At 42.6% G+C, this 23,943-nt stretch overlaps 1 protein-coding gene across 1 annotated transcript in view; it reads right to left on the bottom strand.

Annotated features, from left to right (window-relative positions):
* The window catches only part of CPNE4 (copine 4), a 135,195-nt gene extending 117,244 nt beyond the window's left edge, over positions 1-17,951 (bottom strand). The window contains exons 1-2 of the mRNA XM_044419163.1: positions 17,876-17,951; positions 13,432-13,614 (exon numbers count right to left, since the gene is read on the bottom strand). Coding sequence (XP_044275098.1) covers positions 13,432-13,614; positions 17,876-17,881 — 189 coding nt within the window. The 5' untranslated portion in view covers positions 17,882-17,951. The remainder of the gene's footprint in view (positions 1-13,431; positions 13,615-17,875) is intronic.
* Between the last annotated feature and the right edge of the window lie 5,992 nt (positions 17,952-23,943).

A 23,943-nucleotide genomic window follows, 5' to 3' on the forward strand; every position in this document is an offset into this window, starting at 1 on the left:
GCTACATTTACAGATTCCTTGGTGACATCTAGATTTACATTTGATAAACTGTGCTGACAGAGGGCTTCCCACCTCTCCTTCTCACAGAAGCCCCTCCAGACCCCTGAAAATGGTACACTAAGAGTCAGGAGACCCTGATCAATGAGGTGATAAATGGTTTGTGTGTGTGCGCGCGCGTGTGTGTGTGCGCGTGTGTGCGTGCGTGTGATGGGCTCATCAAGCATTGGGTAGAACCCTTCCTCTTACAGAAATGTAGTGGAAACACAGAAGACAACCGTTATTCAGAGAAATTAGTATTGTACAACAATTGCTTCATTTGTGCCGACACCTCATTGAGCCTATGTTTGAGAGGTTAGCTATCCTCTTCTTGCAGTCAAGAGCTAGTAATTAAGGCTTTGGTCAGATATTAACTTTAGCCAATAGTTAGAAGAGTTGCTGGCATGGAACTATCCATGCTGGTTTACTGCCAAACATTTACTGCCAAAGTCATTGGACTACAGGCAGGATAGGGCGGGGGTTAATGTGAGTATAATGTATGAGAATTCCAGAAAGACTCCCAAGATGGGATGTCATGGCAGGCCAATCTGAAAAGGGGCTGCATAAGACCAGGCAATCACTTTCCAAGACCCTGTTTTTATGGGATTCTCAGCAACTATAGGAATATAAGTTTATGGAGTTTCTTGTTTCAATTATTATATTTTGCTTTTCCATGCTGTTAATTGATTCTCACCAAATACAGTATTTAGCCTTTACCCATTAGCATGTTCTTCGCATTCTGAAACAAAACAAACCACTGCCTCTTCATGACACATGGATGCCCCTTCCTTTTGCAGAAGGCAGATCCTGGATCCAACCCCATATTTCTTCAGACAGACCCACTGGTCAACAGAAAGGCTGATTTTTTTAAATGTATGTTCAAAGAGATCATTTCATTAGAACACTACTTGCTATGTTTCACTTGAAGAGCTTGAGGACTTGGAGGTCTCTCTTAATAGCTTGTCCATACTGGATGTTTGCTGTGGGAAAGGGCTGCACCGAATCTGCAGTGCCATTCAGTGCCATTTACACTGAAAATAAGGGGCAGGAAGGGGGAGGAAGAGGGTGATCTGGAAGTGAGGAACTCGACCTTAACTCCATTGTCATGGTCACATCATTTCCTCGTGAAGTTTGAGCTCAGGGCTGATCTCTCCCTCTGGAAGGGTGCGGACCACATTAAGATGTTCTGCCCCGGAGTCTTATAGATCCAGATGGATTCCTGAGGGCTCTAGGGGTTTTTCTGGTGGATAAAGCTGGTGCTCCTGTTGATACCCTGGTCAATTTGTGGAATGGGGAATTGACACAATCGCTCCTAAGTGTCCTCTCCATCTAGCAGAGCCTGCTCAGCACCATGGTATACTCCTGAGTTGCAGGCAATGAAGCAGCCTAGGAGACGATTAGAGCGCAGGTGGAGAAAATCACGGGACGAATCTGACAGAACACACTTATGTGTTCATTATAGAGTCTATACTGTGGCGGTGAGGGCAGCGAAGAGGCAATTCTTCTCCATTTCCATTGCCTCCTCATAGTGCCATCCAGGGGAGCTTTTTTGAGTGGTGCATGGCCTTACATATGCTGACTAAAATAAAGATGTGGTGACACCCTCAGCAGCCCACTGTGACAACTTTGCCCAGCACTTTAAGGAGAAAATAGCTCAGATTCGTCATGAGCTGGACTCCACAATTGATTTGATTCCATAACAGGAGGCATCCAGAGTGCTGTCTGGTCCATCATTGTTGGATGAGTTTCAGTTGTTGTGGCCTAAGGAAGTGGACAAGATGCTTGGGCAGGTATGCCCAACCACCTGTTTACTCGACCCTTGCCCTTACTGGGTACTTATGAAAGCCAGCCACGGGATTGGTCCATGGGTGCAGGAGGTTATCAACACCTCTCTGAAGGAGGGCCAGTCCCTGCCCCTTTAAAGGAGGCGGTGATCATGCCTGTCCTGAAGAAGGCATTCCTAAACCCAGAGGGGGCTGCTAATTATAGAGTGGTGGCCAACATTTCGTTCTTGAGCAAGGTGTTTGCGCAGGTGGTGGTGGGACAACTCCAGGCACTCTTGGATGAAATGGATTATTTGGAGCCATTTCAGTCCGGTTTCAGACTCGGTTACTGAATCTGCCTTGGTTGCCCTGTATGATGACCTGTGCAGAGAGAGAACAGGGGGAGTGCATTCCTGTTGGTTCTCCTGGACCTCTCAGCAGCTTTCGATACCATCAACCATGGTATTCTTCTGGATAGGCTCATTGGGTTGGGAGCTGGAGGCTCTGCATGGCAGTAATCCTGCTCCTATCTGGCCAGTCGATTCCAGCAGGTGGTGCTAGGGGACTATAGCTCTGCACCATGGAAGCTTTGCCATGGAGTACCGCAAGACTCTATTTTGTCCCTCATGCTTTTTAACATCTACATGAAACCGCGGGGAGAGGTTATCAGGAGGTTTGGGCTGCGGACTCATCAGTATGCTGATGACATCCAGCTCTACTCATTTACATCTAATCCAGGTGAGGCAGCGGCTGTCCTGAACTGGTGCCTGGCCGAGGCAATGGGCTGGATGAGGGCCAACAAACAGATAAGATGGAGGTCCTTTTGGTGGGCGGTTGGGGCTTTCAGGTAAATGATTTTGGTCCTGCCCTGGACGGGCTTGCACTCCCTCTAAAGGACAGAGCCCGCGGCCTAGGAGTGCTCCTCAACCCAGTGCTGTCCCTGGAGGCCCAGGTGATGGCAGTGGTGAGGAGCACTTTCTTTCAGCTTTAGCTGATCCATCAGCTGCATCCTTACCTGGACGAGCTCTGCCTAGCAATGGTGACACATGTGCTGGTAACTTCTCGGTTGGATTATTATAAGGTGCTCTACATGGGGCTGCCCTTGAAAATGGTCCAGATACTTCAATTGGTACAAAGAAGCGCTGCCAGGTTGCTGATGGGAGCCGGCCATTATTCTCATATCAACCGGTCCTCTATCAGCTTCACTGGCTCCCAGTTGATGTCTGGGCTCAATTCAAGGTGCTGATAACCTATAAAGCCCTAAATGGTTTGGGACCAGGATATCTGAAGGAACGTTTCCTCCCCATATGCCCTCACACCCCTTAAGATCGGCAGGGGAGGCCTTATTCCGGGAACCCTCTTTGAAGGAGGTATGGAGGGTAACTACCTGGAGGGCCTTTTCTGCAGTGGTGCCCAAACTATGGAATATGCTCCCCAGAGAGGTCTGCCTGGCACCGTATCTCTACCCCTTTTGGCACCAGGTAAAGACCTTTTTATTTAACCACCCTTTTAATAATTAATATTAATGATTTTAATAATCTTATACAGTTGCATTTTCTTTTTTCCTTTCCTTTTTCTTTAGTTATGAATTGTTGTTTATGCTGTGCTATTATTGAATGTTTTAACTGCATTTTATACCATTATTTTTATTGTTTGTAAGCCATCCTGAGGCTTGTTGCAACAGAAGGCATAGAAATGTTTAAATTAAATTAAATTAAATTAAATTAAATTAAATTAAATTATCTGCAGTTCCATATAGGCAGGTCTGGAAACCAGGGAATGTTGGGGGTAAGGCAATTAAACTGTACAATTTAGAGGGGTAATGGTCCCACCAAAAGACAGGGTCCATACATGGGCTCAAGACATGTTTTTTAAACCATGATACAACAAAGTGCTGCTAAGGCTGGATCAGATTAAGAATTAGAATAAATCCAAAGCAAGGCAACAAAACAGGCAAATGATTAAGCACAAAAGTTTCCATTGAGCACAGTTAAGCTGTCAGATACAATTTACAGTTCAAAAGTAGAGTCAAACAAATAAGGTACAAGGCACTGGAGCTGAAAGAACAATGTTGTTACAGAACTGGAGAGACTGCACCTGAAGACTTAAATAGTTGAGCTTCCTAAGCCTCACCCAGGGCTCAGCTGCAATGCATTACAAATTTTCTGGAAAAAGAGGAGGGCTTACTCCCAAGGAGCCATTTCCTCTTGAGGAGTGTTCCTTTGTAATCAAGCACTTCTTCTCAAAGCAACCCTTCTTGCAGTTATATTTCTATATTGCCCAATAGCCAAAGCTCTCTAGGTAGTTCACAACAATTATAACCGCAAAGCGAATATGAAATATAAAACCGCAGCTTTAACTAAAAGGAAAAACCAAAACAAAACCTAGAAGCAATGATTTAAAATTCAGGTTCAAAGTTACAGAAACTGAAAGACTAAAATGCCTGGAAAAATAAGGTCTTCACCTGGACCCTAAAAAAGTACAATGTAGATAGTAGGTGAGTTTCTTTCAGAAGCTTATTCTACAACCAAGGTACCACAAGAGAAAAAAAGCTATCTACTACTTCCTTTGGCAGAAGGACTACCAAGGACAAACCTAGGTTCTGGGCAGGTATATATGGGAGAAGACAATCCTTCAGGTAACCTGGTCCCAAGCTGTTCAAGGCTTTGAATGTTAATAATGAATGTTGCATTTGGCCCAGGCATATACTGAACCAGTACAGATGGGAAAGGATCGGTGCAATATGATCACATTGTCCAATGTGTTAGCCATCCTGGGACCCAATTTTAGCCCCGAAGAAGTCTCCCACACCATTTTCAAAGGAAGCTCTACATGCAATGTATTATAATAATACAGAAGGGAGGTTGCCAGAGCCTCCATAAGTAGCTGCACTATCTTTATACAGATAAGGTCACAGCTGGTATATCAACCCAAGCTGATAAAAGTCTCCCTGTGCCTCTAGTGGCAATGCTGGACCCAAGAGCACCCCAGAATATGAACCTGATCCTTCAGGAGGAGTACAGCCACCTTTGCCTGTCTCTTGGAGTGGCAATGCTCTCAGGGGCTAGGTGGGTGCCCAGCCTCCCCTCAAAGGTGGAACCTCCCATTGCAGGGGCAGACTATCCTCTTTTATGAGGACCCAGGTGACCCTGACATGAGTGGTCTGTCTCTGGGATTCCTCTGATGGTGGCATGACAAACAAATGTGTCAGAAGCCACAGGTTTGATCAGTGCCCACATGGGAGACTATATGGGCATTCCATACATACTTCCATCAGCTCTGTGGAAGAGGTGTGAGATATATATGCGCAGGGCTCTGACACAGGTGACATCTTTGCAGAGAGCCAAGGTGGGGGTGGAGAGCAAAACTGAGAGGCGCGGCCAGGGCTATTCCTGTGACATTTGAAAAACCTGTCATTTCAATCAGACACCGAGTGCTAAGTATCCCGTGGTGTGCTTGCATTAAAAGGCCTATTTTGAGAAGACATTTGATTTAATGTGGCAACACCTGCAGGCTGTGAGCTAATGGACAGAAAACCTATTTTCCCGACAAGTAACATTTTGAAAGGCATGGAAACCCACTGTCATTACTCTGGTGTGTGTTTTAAGAAAAGGAAAGTCATGGGGGTTTGGGAGGGGGGGTTCTTTTGGTCATTCCAGGAGGCCGTTTTGAATTCACATATCGAGATAAGCACTTGTGCAAAAAGTTTGCTCCTCAGGGCACCACCTTGCTTTGTCCTACAAAATGGATAGGATATGGATATCTGTCTACAAATAGGAATTAATCTATAGGCGGCATTGCAGGGCTAATATGAAGAAATAGATTGCACTTGTTTACAGAATTCTTTTGCACAGGGTGTAAGATCTGGTTTATCCTGGCTGGAGCATAAAAGGCAGATAACCAACCTATGATATGGGAGGCTCAACTTAGCCTTTCACTGGGCAGTCAGGGCTCCCCATTTTTTTTTTCCTTTGGACCCAGGCAACAGAAAAAATGCAAGAGGTCTACAAAGCATTTATCAAGCAGTTAGGAAGACCTTTATAGGTGGCTTTGGGATTGGCTGGTAGATCACAAGATGCTTGAGCCTGGGGCACAGGTGGACACTTATGAATGGCCAAAAAAGGAAATGCATCACCAAAATAGAAGACACCTATGTGCATAATATTTGCAAAAGCCAATTTACACATATAGATGCAAATCAAGATAATAAAATTTCAGTAGGAATATCATACATCTCATTATAAACGTTATTTTACATCTCAAACGTTATTTTAATTGTTAATATTATTTATTTGTTTTATTCTTTGGCCAGGGCGACTTAAATTATACTGTTAAATTATACTGTTTTATACTATGTTATTTATTTATGATTGTGAGCCGCCCCGAGGCTTCGGCAAATGGGGCGGCATAGAAGTTCTATAAATAAATTAAGAAATAATAAAGGGACCAGATTGATACCAGAAGACTTCTTCTGCCAGGGGTTGTGAGTGCACAACTTTGGGATCCATCTTCCTTCTGCACGGTGCTTTATTGGGAGCCAGTGTGGCAGAGTGCTGAAAGTGTTGGGCCCAGGAGATGTGGGATCTAGTCCTTGCTCAGCTATGGAGCTCACTGGGTGACTTTGGGCCAATCACAGACTCTCAGCCTAACCTGCTTCACAGGGCTGTTGTGAGAAAATGGAGAGGAGAAAAACCTTGTAAGCCACCTTTTAAGAGAAAGAAAGGTGGGGTATAACTACAGTACAGCAATAATAATTTATCTTTAGACTGGTTTTGCATTAGGCAGCCTTTCAAACAGGGGACAGTCCTCTGGCAGCCCTTCAAATAAAGGAGTGTTCACTGTAAAAGCGGCACAAGGCCACCCTGCTGATTAAACAGGAGGAGAGTTTTTGGCTGGAGAGCAGAGGGCCAGAGGAGCAGTCAAGCAGCTCAAGGGCACTTGTTTGGTCTTTTGCATTTAGGCTGACAGTGAATAAACACAGCCAGAGAAATTTTGACAACATTACACCCTTATGAATCATCTGGCAAAGAGTTGCATAGAATGTGCATATGCTTATTCATATGTATAGATGCAAATGTAAACATAATTACCATCTTTCAAGCAGAAATACAGGGAAGTCTGTGGCCAGGTGTCCTACCTGCTGGCTCAGCCTGCAGTCCAGGTGCTCACTGCTCATGTGCAAGGTCCAGATCACAGGCTGATCTCCCTTCCCTTAAAATAGGTTTGGAGTGGGCCAGCATTCCCCAACCCAGAGTCCTGCAGATGTGTTGGACTGCAACTCCCATCACCCCCATGGCCAATGATCCTGATGACTGGGTTGATGGGAACCATAACCCGTCACAGCAGGAGAGCACTGCATTTGGGAAAGGCTGCCCCTTAAAAAGAGGATACTTTCATGTAGAGGATGGTCCTCTTTAAAGTTGGACACTTGGCATCCCTGTGGGCACAGAAAGGCTATATTACAATGCAATCATAGGCATGTCTATTAGATTCCATTGAGTTCAGTGGGATGTGCTCCCAGGTAAGCAGGTAGAAAGACCTCCTTTAGAACCATTTGATCTCTGGAATCAGAAACACAATGACAAACAGGCATATAGATCGTGAAGCCTATTATCAAAGAGAGGTTCTTTCAAACATATAGATCATCAGCTTAATTGGAACACAGACTCTTCTCTGGATCCATCCTCCTGAATGGTCAGTCCCAGAACATGGGAGCTTGCCCATGAAGGCATCTGCATCTCCCAACAGCCCTATCATGTGCTTCCCTTGGCTTCTCTTGCTTCCACCTTCCCCTCCACCCACATTCTCCCTACTAAGCCATCCACAGATAGAGATTCTGTGAGGAACATGGGCAGATGCTCCTGTTCAAATTCCCGTGAGCAGCACTGAGGCAAGCCTGGCCTGTTAGCACTGTGGTTGCCAACTACAGTCCTCTATTTGGAGGTGTCCCCTAATCAGAGGACTGCCCAGTTCAAGCCCAGTTTAAAGAAAAAGAACTAAGAGGGAGGAGAGAGTTCAGGGGTCACAGAGTTTCCCATCACCCTTAATACCTGGACAGCAGCTGAGTGAACATGCAGTCTACCCTACTACATTCAGATGTGATGCATTTCTATTTAAGTTATGGCATTTTCCTTTAAATTTGCATCTCTAGTTACAAATTAGCATAAGCAGATATTATGCAGTTCTGTATCCTTTTTGGGACTCCTTTTTGTGAATCCCCAAGCAGGGCAAGGGTGACTTCCAGTTTGTTCCATGGTGTCTTTTCTGCCTGGATGCTGAGGCTTAAAGTGCACCCTGAAAGGAACTTGAGGCTCTGGAGGGTCACAGTCAAAGCAGAATCTCTGGTCTTGCAATCTCCTCCATTGCCTCCCCAGGCCAAAATGGCTCGGAAAAGAGTGCTGCAGCTTCCAGGCTTCCCCAGCCATCCTAGGATTGTGCCCTACCCTGCTCCTAAAGCAATTTACTGGGGGCATGCTCACCCCCACCAGTATCATGAAAACTCACAACAGTGAAAACCCCACTGTGCGTTTCCAGGTCCAGCTCAGAGTTGTGCCTGTGATCCTATAACAGCATATTTTCATTTTGTAGGTGGAACACTGTCATTCTTATGCTTTTCCCTTGTGGTTCTTGCTTGTGCTGTTTCATGCATATTATTCCCTGAACACAGTTTAATAATAACCTGTGCTATGTCTGAAAAATAATCAGAGCAGCCAGAACAACTTGAAGAGGTAACAAGGTAACCTGCGCCTGATAGCAAATCACTGCAGGGAAACGTACTCATCTCTGTCCACCTTCCCCCTTCAGTTTCTGAAACTATCATGTCTTTCGGTGGCATTCCACCTGCACTGTTGACAGCACAAAACGTGAGCTCCAGGCATGCTGTGGCTTGACTCATTTCCCAGTGCTGCTTGAATGCTAGGATAAGAATGTAGCACAAGCTTCTGCCAGAATTACTTGTCTGCCATGCAGAAGGAAGCCCATGCTGAAAACTCAATAGAAACTGGGGGTTCCAATGCCAGTAAAGTATCCACCCTGGGTTTTACCCTGAAAGTCTAAGGAGCTATCCATGGTCCTGATGTGCCTGGGGAGGGACAAATGAAACAGTGGTGGTGAATCTGATTTACCCTTGACAAGGCTTGAAATAAAATGGCCTTGCATCAAGTCAGTAGGATCACCAGTCATTTTAAGCCCAGTATTACCTACTTTTGCAGGCGTTCTCCAAGATTTCAGGGAGGGGTGTAGAACCTTAGGCCCATGGGCCAAATGCTGCCCACATGGAGGCAGTGGCTCATCCATGGACTAGCAATTAGTGATTTTCCGGCTTTTTGTGCATCCCGCCCCCTTTAAAGGGTTTGAAATGCCTCTCCCAAGGCTTAGTTAGTTATTATATTATATTAATGATATTTATGTCCCAACTTTTTTCTTTCAAGGAACTCAAGGCACCTTACATAGTTCTCCTCCTCTCAGTCTCTCAATCATACCCTCACAACAATAACCTTGTGAGGTAACTCAGGCTGAGAGTCTGTGGCTGGGCCTAAGCTCTGCAGCTGAGTGGGGAAACACTTCAAGTGAGGGGTTTTGCGGGCTATTTTGACCCTGCCCATTTTGTCTTTGGCACCACCCACCACCTGCATGTGGTAAGAGCTAATATGGAATTGAATTTGGCCCTCAAGGTCCCTGTCTTCAAGTGATAGTCTTCCCCAGTCCTCCTATAGAGGTGGTGACTTATATGGAAAACACTGAGCTATAAGCTTGTCTTACTAGAGAGGGAGAATCCAAATGATGTCCTCCATCATCATCATCATCATCATCGGCAAATCAGGGATGGGCAACTTGTGGCTGCACAAATGTTGCTGGACTGCAACTCCCATTGTCCCTCATGACTGGCTATTCTGGTTTGGGCTGATGGGAGTTGCAGTCCAACACCAAGAGCAGAAGCTGCCCAGTCCTGATATAAATAGAATAACTGATTGTGGGTATTATGCAGGAGTGCAGTTGTAGTCAGTATGTCTCCTGACACTGCTCCATTGGAAGATGGCTAAGGCATTCCAGAAATGGGTGATGGTGAGATGCTGGGGCTGAGCAGCCAGTCCAAGCATGGGAGGGGAAAGGACCTTTGAGGATGGGCAGAGTAAGAACTGGGAGTCTAGACTGTAGGAACCCGTGGAACAAGGCAGGTGTTGCTTTCCTGAAGACTGGTGGATAGAGATGCTGAAAAACAGATTTAATGCGCTAGGGAAGAGGCACTGGAAGCTGCTGGCTCCAAAGTCAGTGGAGCAGTGTCTCCTCTCTGGGTTTGTCTGAACTTTAAAAGAGCTATCCACAGTACTGAAATTCACACTTGGCTCACAAAATAGCTTCAGCACCATGAATATCTCCAGAAAAGTTAAGATAGCCACTGGGAATGGATCCACTGCCTCATTAATTTGGGGGCCACCAACCTCCTTTGGGAGAAGGTATAATCAAATATGTCAAGTTAGCCATCCTCAGACCTAAGGTCAAATCTGAGAGATATTTAGCTATAATGCAAACTTGGCTCTGAAAGGATCTTACCAATAGGGCAGCTTTTCATACTGTATTTGCCACTCTTTAATAGCATCCAAAATCTGTTGTCAGGTACAGTCCTGATATAAATAGAGTCAGTAGGTTCAGAGATGGACAACCTACTTCTGGATCATTTGCCTATAATTTTGCACCTTTGCTGCTATGAACAGCAATTTTCAAAATCTCTCTGCAAATACAGATTTCAATATATTTTTAAAGTGTGTGTTTCATCTCAGAATAATTTAAATTCATAATTCAGTACATCCAAGTTGCTGCGAATGATGTTGCAATATTTGGAGAAGCATGCAGTGGAGCAGATTGATAAATTCTGAGGCACAGATTAGTCTGAGAGCTTTGGATCAGGTAATTCTCTACAGGAATTCACAAAGATCAAATTGCTCGCACATGCCTCATTCTGCCTCATGGACTCTTTACAGCTGAGAGGCATGGATTATGCCTCTGAAGCAGAATACAACTGATGGTTTATAAGAAAATGTCATTCTGTGATATTCAATACTTTTATATCTTGGCCTAAATCCAGGAGACTCTATGATAAGGACAGTTTAAAATTAAGAATATACATTGGCAAATTGAAATTAGGAGTATTTGCTTGAGAATTTCCAGTGTAGCTCTTATCAGCTCCAGGAAACATTGACCTGGGGTTCAATCCAGACTTAGTCATATCTGGAACAGATCCATGGGCTATGTTCCAACAACACAACTACCCACAGTCAAGGTTTGAGTATGGGCTGAGTGTGGGCTGTTGTTGAAATGTTGGTTATAAGAACCATTTATGCCTGTTTGTAAGACAGACATATTGTTGATGTCAAAGCCACTCTCCTGCTAAAGGGAAATTTTTGCTGTGAATTTTGTTTCCATAATTAATGTGCTTTTAAGGGAGTGACCTTATGTAACAACAGAAAAAGCTTTAATTATTGTCAGTGATTAATCTGTTTGGTTGGTTTTATTTTTAATCCTGTTAATCTAAAATTATTTCCAACTTAAAGGTCATTTTACACTTTTGTGATCTCACAGATGGCAATGCTGAGACTATTTCTTGTGGGGGGAAAAGGATATAAAATGCTGATTTTTAGGTCTCTGCAACAGTACTGCTGTATTATTTTAACTTGTGGTGGCTTCTGTGGAAGGGTACCATGAAAATATTATAAATAAATAAATATGTAATGATAATTAATTGCTCTATATGATAGACTGGACAATTATCACCACCCACAATCTTCCTGCCCATCCAATCTGCATAAATAGGGGAAATTGGAGCTGTCTCGATAAATTCAATGTTAAACTTTTTTTTCTTCCAATCACATGTAATGGAACCCTGAACATCCAAGAGTCTTAAAGGGTACAATCTGATGCAAGATTAGGCAGACTAAAGGCCTTTTTTCAGTTTAAAATTGGAGCCAATCGCACCTTGAGAGTGATATGAACCCAAGTATTGATTTGGCTTGGGTGAATACTGCTAAGTCTTCTGAACTGCACAGAAATATGTCCCCTTTGAAGTTGTTCTCAGGAGCGAAGGAGACATAAGATGCACAGATTTTGAAGGGGTGCCGTCAGTGTAACTCACAGAGAATGAAAGTGCCCATGCACAGGAAGTCCTATGGAATAGGAACCATGGACTTGCTCAGTCTTCAAAGCCAGCATTAGGAGCCATCAACCACTGATGGAGTGGTGCATTCTGAAATTCAGGCACTCATCATGACAGTCCTCACAGGCAGCTCCTCAAGAAAAGTCCAGAAGCTCTGGCAACTGCATTGGCTGGTATCAACAAACCAGTTCTGGCAATATTCTCCACTAGTATCAGATCTTTTGTAGAGCTAATGTGTCCGAACTACCCATGCAGATCAAACCACCCCAAAATATTTTGCAATGCAACATAGATCAATATATTGTGATTGGGAAAAAATAATGTTCCCTTAGCTGGTATGAGGATTTCAGTGAAGCTCAGAGGGAAGAGGGAACTTTGAGGGGCTTAACATATGACATCAGCATCCCAGCTAATAAAAATGGGCTTGTATGACCTCCTTGTGAACCCTCGCTCCACTGCACCACTGCTATCATAAGCTAGGTCTTGAATTTCAAGGCGGAGGTGGAATAGCCCTGCTGGATCATGCTCTTGATGCTGAAGCAGGCCCCCTTGCATCTGAGGAGCCAGGTGCCTCCTTCAATGCCACATCTATCCAATGGCACTTGTAGTACATGGGACTGGAGACCACCAAGCCAAGAAGCTCCTGTCCTCGAGACAGACATTTGGCCATTTAAGAGTCCCCATCCTTTGAGTAAGGAGGCATTGCTTAGGAGGAGCTGACTGGGGATGGTACTTAATTATGGTTGCCACTTCTTTTTCCTGACAAGCTCCTCATCTTTAACAGCTATAAAGATGGCAAGAAGGTAACACCATGATCTTCTCCATGCTGGGAACAGCTGCACCCATATTTGCCTAGTACAGATGAATAAAAAATGTTTTGGTCCTTTTTTTTATAGAGTTCACCAACATTTGCAGAGTTCTACATATTTGAGAAAGAAAAGCCTTATTTTTAATGAACGCATGAGAAATTGAAACTGACAAATCCACCTATCCTTACTGTGTTTTTCTTCATGTCTGCATAGCCAAATGTACACCACGATAATCAAGATTTAGTAGTCAGGGAATACCTTTACACTGCAGTGCTATGCATGTTTGAACAAAAAAGTCCTGTAATTCCCAGCATTCCTCAGGCAGTAAAATTGATTAAATTAGCTTTAACCTAAAACATGCTGGGATTCTTGGTCCTGAGGCTCCACCCCTTTTACCTTTGGCACTGCCCACCACTGGAATATCAATTCAGCAGCTACTTCGCAAAGGAATTCAGCCCTTGGACTGAAAGAGGCTCAACCCTCATGCCCAAATGGGTGCTAAGCCTTAGTGTAGCCACCCTTTCAAAATGACCTTCCTGGACTACAGCTCAGAAAAAGCTCATAGCTTCAAATTATGAGAGATCTCAGAATGGCAGCAATGGGTATGATTTTTAGTAGGGCATCAAATCATCCTGGAAAAGAAGCTTCCAATGTACCCTGAACAGATACCTACCTCAAACCACTGTCCATGAGACTGCATTTTCAGGATGACACAAGGATCTGGCTTGGAAAGGGCATCCCTGTCCGAAATGCCTTTGCATGCAACTCTCAATTCTACCTTGGTCAGGCAAGGGCTGCTAAAGATTCCCAAGGTGTTGGCTGCTGATTCATAGATGTTGCTCATTTTCTTCATTATCTGTGGAGAGAAGAAAGAATAAAAGTTGCAAGACCATTCTGAAACAGAAACAGCATATTCACACACCAGACGGATCTATTAAATTTGTCACATTTGTGCCTCATTGGTTGCCTGGTATCTTTTGTTCCTTTGAACACTTACTGACAGAATCAATATACTTTTTGAACCATAATGTTATTCAGCTTGCATGGATTCATATTAGTACAATGCACACTTGTGTACTTGCACAATGAGTAAATAGGCATTAGCAAAAATTCCCCCCTCCCCCAAGTGAGAACCAGCCATGGAATTCATGTGACTCATAAAAAGCCAGTTAGCTGTGGAATCTGTAAACTGCATTCATAGAAATCTAAACTTAATTGAATCCATTGTGTATTTCTCCCAATCTATTCACACAGAGATTGATTGTGCAATTACAAGGACAGTTTCCAGCAAACATGGGAATTCCTAATGATCAAAGTATGCTTGCTTAGTGTAAGTAAAACCAAATACTTCATAGGGGTTGGCTCAATATTCATACTGAACACAGAATCATAGAATAGTAGAGTTGGATAATCACTGTTGACTCCTGGTCTTGGAGAGTCCTAGGACAAAGCATCCTCAGTGGGCCACCCTGTGTTACTAGTTTTTTCACCAGCTGCTGCCACTACTTGCTTGCCTGGCAGAAAAGCAATCAACAAGTAGGCAGTGGAAGCTATTCTCTATATGCTCTATTCTACTATTCTCTGGGCCAAAGTGAACCAGCAGGTTTTAATGGTAAAGAGGAGTGGGTCCAAGAAGGTCTTCATTGGGCCCCTGCTGGGGTGAAGCTGCTTCAATAAAGCAAACAGTTTTGATCCTTACTACAAAAGCAGATCTTCTTTAATATGCTTGAAGAAAGGCTCATCAAAGCAATTGTCTCTGGTGCTTCTCCCAAGAAACTGAAGGCAATAAGGACTTCAGGAAACTACCCTGAATTCTGGACATTGGGAAAGTTCTGTACACTACCTGCCGACTCTCAATATTGCCATTCTTCTGGTAAAATCCATTCAGTACAACATATGATAACCTTCCCAAGTTTATGGGCCACAAGAAAAGCACAAGAAAAGTACTACCTTACACGTATATTAGATAAGTTTCATTAATTTGTTGTGTCAGCTTCTCCAGTGAATGCTGAAAATAGTGTTGAAGTGTGTGGGTGTGATTTCAATGTGCTTGGCTTGTTTTTTCCCCTTAATTCTTATCCAGGAGGGTATTGGAATGAAAAGTGGTTATAATTTCAAATGGTTTGATTTATGGTAAGTTAGTTATGCATGGCAGACAAGCCAGGTGAATTGGCTACATGCAAGTGCAATTTTTCTCCCCCATTGGGCTTGAATCTTTGATTTTCTCTTGCAAGAGTTTAAGTGGTAATACATTCACAGGTGAAAATGGTGTCAGATTTTAAATGAACGCCTTTTGCATCATTAAGCCATAGGCTGTGATACAGGTGTTGATTTACCTAGTTGGTATCAAGATCACAAGATAGCCAGAGGAATATGGTAGAGATGGAGCTCTCGGAACTTGCAAGAAGATAGAGGAAGGAGGGAGGAAGTGTCATGATGCCATCTGTTTAGTTTCAGGTTATTTAAAATGCTTCACTGCTCTAGCTTTCAAAACTGGTTAGATGAGCTGTTAACATCTACATCATTCCAATCTTGTACAACTCTTGGAATGTGCAGTAACATGCTGATGATGGTTATATTAAAACAATAACTAGCATGAATTCAACACTGATGGAAGAAAGAATCCAATACATTTCTTTTCTTTTTCTTGCCTGATATGATTTGATAGCCAATGCATTTCTTCTATAGAATTATTCTTTTTCTGTTTTCCTCCTCTGAGGGTCAGTTCTTACATCATGGAAGCAGTATCCTTCCAGTGCTACTACAATGTACGAACCATGCAGGAGGTACAGCTTTAAAAGACAGGCTAGGGCTATGAGCCTTCCCACAGGATTCTCTCCTACAGAGCTACTGCAGGCCCACATTAATGGAGTGGAAGCAGCTGGAGAGGGTAACAGTTCTTTTGCTGTAGAAATACAAGAAGTAATACACCCTTCATATAATCCTTGATTTGGCATGCTCCAATGAAGACTGATGCTACAGAAATGGGATGACCTCAAATAATAAAAAAGGATAGACATGCATCTTTCCATCACTCCATCAGCACTACTGTGCCAGGACCATAAAACCTAAATCCCTGAAATGTGTAGTGCACATTAAGCGACCAGAGGGGTGTGAACCTCTGTGGTTATTTAATGTTGTATTCTATCAATCAATCAATCTTAATACATCTGTGTGGCTGGAGCCTGCATTAACACCTTTAGCCACAAAAGGCAGACTTCCCTAACCAACACATAGCTGCAGTAAATGTAGTCTGAAATTTTCTAGTAAGAAAATATATGTTGAGCCTACAATATCTTGGGTGGAAATAAAAAGCAAGACACATTATGTAGAAGCCTGACAGTCAAATATTCAGCTGCATCTTAAACAGAAAATTACATTCAAGTATTCATTATTGCAGCTCACTTTAATTTCCCCTCCAGTATTTCACTAGCACATAAGTATTTTATTAACTACTTATTCAGTCCTGAGAAGCTCAAATTCCTGAGAGGAAGCTGGTACAGAAAGTTGACGGGCTTAAGTTGGATAAGGAAGTGTCCTATTGAGGTCATATCATAATACATTTTTCATTCACTTCATTCCTTTCCCCTTTCTTTTAACAAGGAAAAGGTACTTTGGTGTCAAGAAGGGACTCTGTACACAGTCATCTCTCATTAACCATTTTCACACTTCATGGCAGGAAATACAGTTTAGAAAGAGATGCAGAAGACAAGTGAAATTGTTTCAGTCTTGTCAAAAAAGGGGAAAAAATAAAATCAATAAGGTTAGGCCAGATTGCAGGTTTTTGGTTATCAGAGGTACTGAAGTTGGATATATGAGTGACTAACAACACAGATATAGTAACATGTTGTCACAAAACTGCCACCAATCAGCTTCATGGGATGACTCTGGGGGAGGGAGAAAAATGTCTCTCTCTCCAGTTTCTCCACACTATGGATGTTTTTAAACACCTCTCTCATATCCCCCCTTCCTTGCCTTTTATCTAAGCTGAACAGTTTCTGTTGTTTTAGCCACTCCTCATAAGAAGTTGCTCTAGCTCTCAATCCTTTTTGTTGCTCTTCTCTGTACTACTTCCAATTGCTCAGTGCTCTGAAGTCTTGATACCAAGTATGGAACAGTGTATAAATCTTGTAAATAAAATAATACTGAATAACTTTAGGATGGGAAATAGGATTTATCTGGTGCCCTCCACTGTCTCCTCTCCTGTTGACATAAATCCAGAGGTGAGCTGGACTTCTCAGCTCTGAAACAAAGAGTGAGAAAGGCCCCCCTCTCCAACTTGCATGCTGATGTCCCAAGAGTTTTACAAGCAGACATGGTGGGATGGTTCACATCCACCCTGTTCTAATCCTGTTTCTTTCAGTGTGTGAATGTATGACTTGTGACACCTTAAAGTCTAACAAATTTATTTTTGGTGCAATCCCCTGCATGTTTACACAGAAAAGGCTGATACAATTCAGTCACACATCACATTTTTGTTGTGCACCTAAAAACTGTAAATGACCTTCAAAGTCAATCCTGTTTTATGCAACCTGATGTTCACCAGATGTTTTGGATTGGATGTTCCAGCATTCCTAACCATAGGCAATGCTGTTTGAGTCTGATGAGAACTGACATCTGAAACATCTGGAGGGTGCCATGTTGGAGAAGTCTGTCCTAGGATATTAGTAACAATGTCCGACAGGGACATTTAAATAGATTAAAATCAGTAAGGCAGAAAAGATTCTCAAAAACTTCACAACTAGAACTGTTATTTAGAAAACACAAAAATAAATTAGTTTTGTGCAAATGTATGCATATTTAATGAACTGTTTGCCATTCTATAGTTATTTTCCCCAAAATGTGGCTTGAAAATTTGCTTGAGGCTGTGATACGACACATAATTACCTTAAGTTCCACTGAACTTGCAGCAACAGTTATAACCAGAATATGGTCTGAAGGCACATAAGATATCTGTCATGTTGAAACTAAGCAGGTTTGGAACTGGCCTATGCTTGGAGAGCAGACCACCTGGGAACTGCATTTAGCCATCTTCCACAATGAGAGAAAGGTGGGATATAAATATAATAAGCAAACAAACAAATAATGCTGTTGGCACTGCACTAGAGCTCACTTACTATCATCAATAGTGTAAGTCCAGTGCATCCCACTGGTTACTGCCCATTATTTGGAAGTCGGTGTGCTGGCCTTCTTGCTTCCTACTGGACTACATTTTCACTCCATGGAACATTTGAGAATGGTGCCATCACTGATGTGGTGAGTTTGGAACAAACATTTGCAGCAATGTCTTCAAATCTTTGGACAGAACGAAAGGCCACTAAATTTCCATGCATACTAATGATTGAAATCCAGTGAAGCAAACATTCATTGCAGTGTTCCTTCTCAATGTAATTATAACACAACAATGCTTTGCAAACCACTTCCTTCCAATGATCCCAAATAGTTCTCCAGTACACATTTTTATGACTTTCCTGTCAACACATTTTACAGATGGCAAATCACAGAGGTTAAGCAACTTACTAAAGGACCATAACACAAAGGCCTAAGTTCACTCTTTATATATTTCAAGATCACGTGGTTCTCTTGCATATTTTGCGCATTTTAGCAAGATATGCACAATAGACATTTTGACTGATTGGCCAAAATGCAACCAGCAAAAAACCACTCATTCTGGGGAGGTATGTGGCAACAGAGTAAGTATAATCTGAACAAAGACGAAAGTGGTTGGACCACTGCATCAGCATCACAGCCAGCTCCAAGTATGATCTTTTCCAGCAATTCTATCAGCTCAGGGTGACTGTGCTTGCTGAATGCAGGAACAGCATGAGGTAGATGCGGTGCTTAATTCTTTCCTGCCTTGTACATTCTCCATATGATCGTCTCCTCTTTACCCAAGTGGAATCTGAAATTGGAAATTCCCTGGCTGGGGTTCTGAGATAAAGCATCTACAAGAGGAAATTGACAGGTTAGAGGAAGTGGCAGAGTAGGAAAGAAGCTTCTTTTCTCACCCACCTTTTGAAAACAGCCAGTTCTGCGTTTCCAATGACTAACACACATGGGGCTAGAAATCTACGTTTCCTAATATAATGTATAGTTCTGTGCTTGGTCTCATTGTGCCCTTGGAAGATAGGTGTCTCCAGTTCCTTGGTCTTCATATTCTTCTTGCTCTCTGCTCTTCCTGCTTTTATCTGATCTCAAGATTTACTCAAGATCCAGTACTGTGTGTGTTGGTACTAAAGTAAATCCCACCAAGGTTATACTGTTAGGTGCATAACAGTACAGTCTTGGTATCATCCCAGTGCCTATTAAAGCACATTCCAGTTGCAATCAGTTGACTTACTTTTGAGGAGACATGGCTAGGATTATGCTATAAAATGCATCCCAAAATGGTGCTTAAAGAGCCTCTATCCCCCTTTCTCTTTCTTCCTGTTTTTCTCATACATGCACAGCATTTTACAACCTTTTAACATGACAGATATCAGCTGATATTTCCTGAATGACAGAGCATCTTCTACCATCCACTCTTCAAGACAACCATACAAAAAGGGCAGAAAATGTATTCTCTACAGACCAGCTCTGATCAATCTCTATGGTGATAATGCTACAGTCTATTAAAACTATCTTAGTTAATGAAGACAAAATGTAAACTGTCAGCCCTAAATGGAACATATATTATCCCTTATTAAGAAAAAGGCAAGAGGTGAACTACATTCTTCCAAAGAAAAAGCCAGTGCCATGAAAAATTAATTTATCTTGCTCCGCTGCTGTTATTTGTGTAACTCCAGGAACAATCAGGGATGATGATTGAAAATGACATCTATGGAAAGAGGGAAAAAGCCCTTCATAAAATGAGCAACATCAATACATTCAGCAAGATGACAAGATGAGAAGAATTGCCAATTGCATAACTGTGAGTGCTAGGAAGATCTCTTACTGCAGCTAATGCCATTGGACAGCGGGCTAGAAGGTCTTAGAACAAAGTGCAGACTGTGAAAATGGAAATACACACACATCTCACAACTCAAAAGGATTAATCTAACCAGCTGTTTGAAGTCTTATGCTATCGGTGGGAGCCACGCTAGAAAGAAAGACAGACATCTGATGTCTAGCAGAACAAGGTTTATGAATTCAGCTCAGCTCATAGTGGGAAATGCAATGGGTGGCTGTTCCTTCAAGCTGAGTGGAGAATACTAGCCATGACGGCTGCATTCTCAGCACCCCCAGTAGCCGTGGTAGCACGTCTCTGTATGCCAGTTGCTGGGGAACATGAGCAGGAGGGTGCTACTGCATTCAGATCTGGCTTGCTGGACTAGAGAGGCCCTTGGTCCGATCTAGCTTGGTTCTTATGCTCTCCTGAACCTGAACTGCACTTCATAGTCTTGCTGAATATTTGTATCGTTAAACTGATTGTGTTAAACTACGTAAACTTGAATGTTTAATTTGTGGATCCATCCTGACCGACATTTGCCACCCTAACCAGTGGTGTCCTGCAAAATGGAAGTGAGAATCTGAACCCTCCCAAGATGATTTTGAAGCCTGGCTGCATGATGGAACCTTTTCTATCACTCAGAAATATGTCAGCTTATTTATCAAACGGTAGCTTCCCACAGCATTGCTGCAAACACTTGGTGAACTATCTTGCTGGCTCGTCCCAAAGCATATTGAAATATGCCGATTGTGGCAGGGAGCATGTGCTCCATTATTGGATCAAACCCCTGAATAAGCATCATGCCCAGAGTCAGGGTTCTTGCTTTCCCACAGCGCCTCTTCTGAAGCAAAGCAACCACTGTGCCTAAATATGGGTCCTTGACCATGAGAACTGAGAACTGTTACTGGGGCCGGGCCCTGTTTGATATTTGGTCATGGTAGGAGGTTGCTGTGACCTGATGTAAGCCTTTTCAGTTGTGTCCCAAATAATGAGGACTTCTGCTCTGCATAGAAGAATGTAGCTTAAACAAGCTCCTGCAAACTTTTAGGGAAAAAAACCATAAAACAGATTTATTCATCTGGGATTTCCAAATATTTAATCGTCCAGTTGTTAATTATTAAAATACAATACACCCATTGTTGGCTTAGCTGTACTACTACCAGTCATATGATCTAGAGCTTTAAAAAGTGATCTGCAGACCAGTTTTCTATGCAGTGTGTTCACACAGACCAAGAGTGCAGAACTTCAGACCTGGGGGCCACACTGAGTCCTCCAGGGATCCTAATTTGGTCCTCTGGAGTTCCGTAAATGACATGCCTCCTTTTCCCTGGCCCCACCCCAACCAGCTCTGCCTTGTTTTCTTACCTTAGAATTGACCCTCTGTGTTACAGAAGCTTGGTTACAGATCTAGACTCTGCTTCTAGGCTATGTATTACATCTGACCACTTTGGCTTGTATTCACCATGGCTGCCTCAGCCTTATCCCTTGGTGGATCAAAACCATTGTGCTTGACCATTTTCCTTAACTTTTGCGAAACTCATAACTTGCTCTAAAACTAAGTATGATTCAGCCAGTGCAGGACATATCCTTTTAAAAACAATTGACCAGGACTGGTGTTGGTTTTGTTCTATCCAACCACCTTTCACTTTATCAAGCAAATGGATTTAGGGCCCATTTAGAATACGGGTGAATAGGAAATAGATACCCTGATGTGCATTTAAGTAAATTTCACAGACTTCAGTGAGGTAATGAGATCTATTTCTATCATGGATCATAAATAGGCCCTAGTTGGATTAAACAGGGAATTATATTTTTAAGTGGGAAAGTGGGCTAATTTCTTTCAAGAAACTTAAGGCAGCTGATTTCACCTTCTCATCTCAATCTTATCCTCACAACAACCCTGTGAGGTAGTTTAGGCTGGGAGTCTGAAACTGGCCCAAAGTTACTCAATGAGTTCAATGGCTGAGTGAGGATCAGAACCCAGATCTCCTCAGTCCCAGACCTGCACTCTTAACCACTTCACCACATCTTAAATATAATAAAGTAAATAAGAAAATATATGACTCCCTTTATTTCTGATGTTCAATGGGAAGTCATGGTTCTTATGTAATTCAAACAGCACACAAAGGGAGGAATTCATTCATTCTACACATGCATTCTACACATGAGACTCAGAGTGGCTAGAACATGGGGATAAACTCTTACGCCAGGGATAACAAAAACCAAGGCCAAACTTCAATACAGGGGCTTAAAATGTAATGAGCTGGATATCTAAACTTCACCACCCAGCAAATACTCTAGCAGCACACTTTTCATATTGCACCAAATCCTGCAACAGCTGTGGTAGGGGGTGGTGATCAGTTGAAGGAGTGACAGGAAGCTTCTCAAAATAGTCTTCCTCCTCCAGCCTCAACAGGCCACCCTTTCATATCTTGCTTGCCCACGCCTCTTAACAACTGCACACTGAATTCGGCCCTTGGGCTGAAAAGTGTTCAACAGTATCAATCTATATAATCATCACCAGAGCATACAACTGATGTTTTACAAATCTGAGGGTGGTACTCATATAGATAAACCCACAAGGGAAGATCCATGGCATCTCATCATAAATCCCATCCTCACGCTGATCACCCAAATGCTTTATATTTTCTTTCCCCCTGCCTGCACATAAGCAGTTTCTGGTTAACCCCGGTCAAACTGATATACAAAAGCTCAAAAAAAGCAGAAGCAACAGGGATAAGAGAAAAGCAATCTTGCCACCCTCTTAAAGGAATGCTGTCAGTTGCTGAACTTCAAGGTAATTGAACAACCTCAAGTCTGTCAGACATGTTTCTCTCACTTCACCAGACACATTACATGTTATCAAACACAACCCCATTCTCAAAGAAAGAAAAATTGGACTTCCAAAACCATCTGGAGCTATCTGTCCTTTATCCACAGCCCAGTTCTATTGTTAGCCATAAAGTTAGTCTGTCAGTTACAGAAAATGTAGGGAAGAATTCAGTTCTCAGTGAGAGAGTGATGCATGAGGTATCCTTATTGTCAAAGGCTAGGACAAGAAAAAGCATACATATTTTTGGGCAGCTGTTCATATTACTCATCAGCACTGGATCAAGACATTTTGCTGCCTGACATGAAGGACAAGATAGCATCCCCTCCCTCATCCACACATGGAAGCTGATTGCCAGATCTTACTTCTGCAACAGTGATGGAACAGTGTCCTCCTTACTGCACCTGCCTGAGGTGTGGAGTCAACACTCTGTACCTAAAGAGGTCCTTTGTATTTTATGTGGCACACAAAGCTTTGCCCTCTTATGGAGAGCAGCAGACAGAGAATTCACGAGCAACAGCCAGGATTGGAGGCAGCCATCTCCCTCTGCCTACCAGTAGGGGCGGCCCTGTTACTCATGCACAATTTCACTAATTTTAGAATGTTCTAGAAGCAAAACATTGGTGTCGCATTTCTGAGTCTACTGAATGAGTTATTTAGTGGACTGGCTGAACTATTGACTAGATAGTTGTACTACACAACAACCCCTCCTCCTCAATTTGGTAATGAACAGCACTTAAATTATCACCTTGTCTTGAGCATGCCAGTAGAATTGTACTAATGCACTTATGTATCAGATGGTTGCATCAAGACGTATTTATCACTCATTTGGGGAAAGGGAGAGAGAAACAACAGGACCCAGTGCGTACATATTGGGGCAACTGACAGATGAGGCAATGCATATTTAAAATTCATAGGCACTATTCTACTTCAAAACCACTTTTTCCCATCCTGAGTGGCCCACAGAAAACCCATTTTCCTACTGGGATTACGGGCGTTTTTATTTGGGTTACCTTTTTCCTTCTTCTTTTTTTTTTTGATGGTCCATCCTCAGTTTTCTTAAAGGCCCTCAGATGTGCTTTGTGCATGTTTACCCTTGAGAATGATTTCATTTTAGTGCAAAAAAGTTATAAGTATGGTGACAAGATAAGACAAGATAAATGATAGTAATAGTAAGTAGCTTGATCCAAAGAGTACTGATATATGAAAATGGAGGCACAACAAGAATCCATTGTACTTACTCTTGAAAAGATGAATCAGAACTGAATGACCATTTATAGAATAGAATGGATACTGATTTCCAAGCTGGTGATTTCATCATGTAGTAAGTATCCTCTGTAGATGTATAAAAGCAATTGCAAGAGAATGGGCACCAAAATCTGCACACACAAATAATGTCTCCCTCCTTTACAAAAGAGGATTGCTAT

The sequence above is a fragment of the Varanus komodoensis genome, unplaced genomic scaffold (genome assembly GCF_004798865.1).
Source record: "Varanus komodoensis strain SLA01 unplaced genomic scaffold, ASM479886v1 scaffold10, whole genome shotgun sequence".
NCBI lineage: Eukaryota > Metazoa > Chordata > Lepidosauria > Squamata > Varanidae > Varanus > Varanus komodoensis.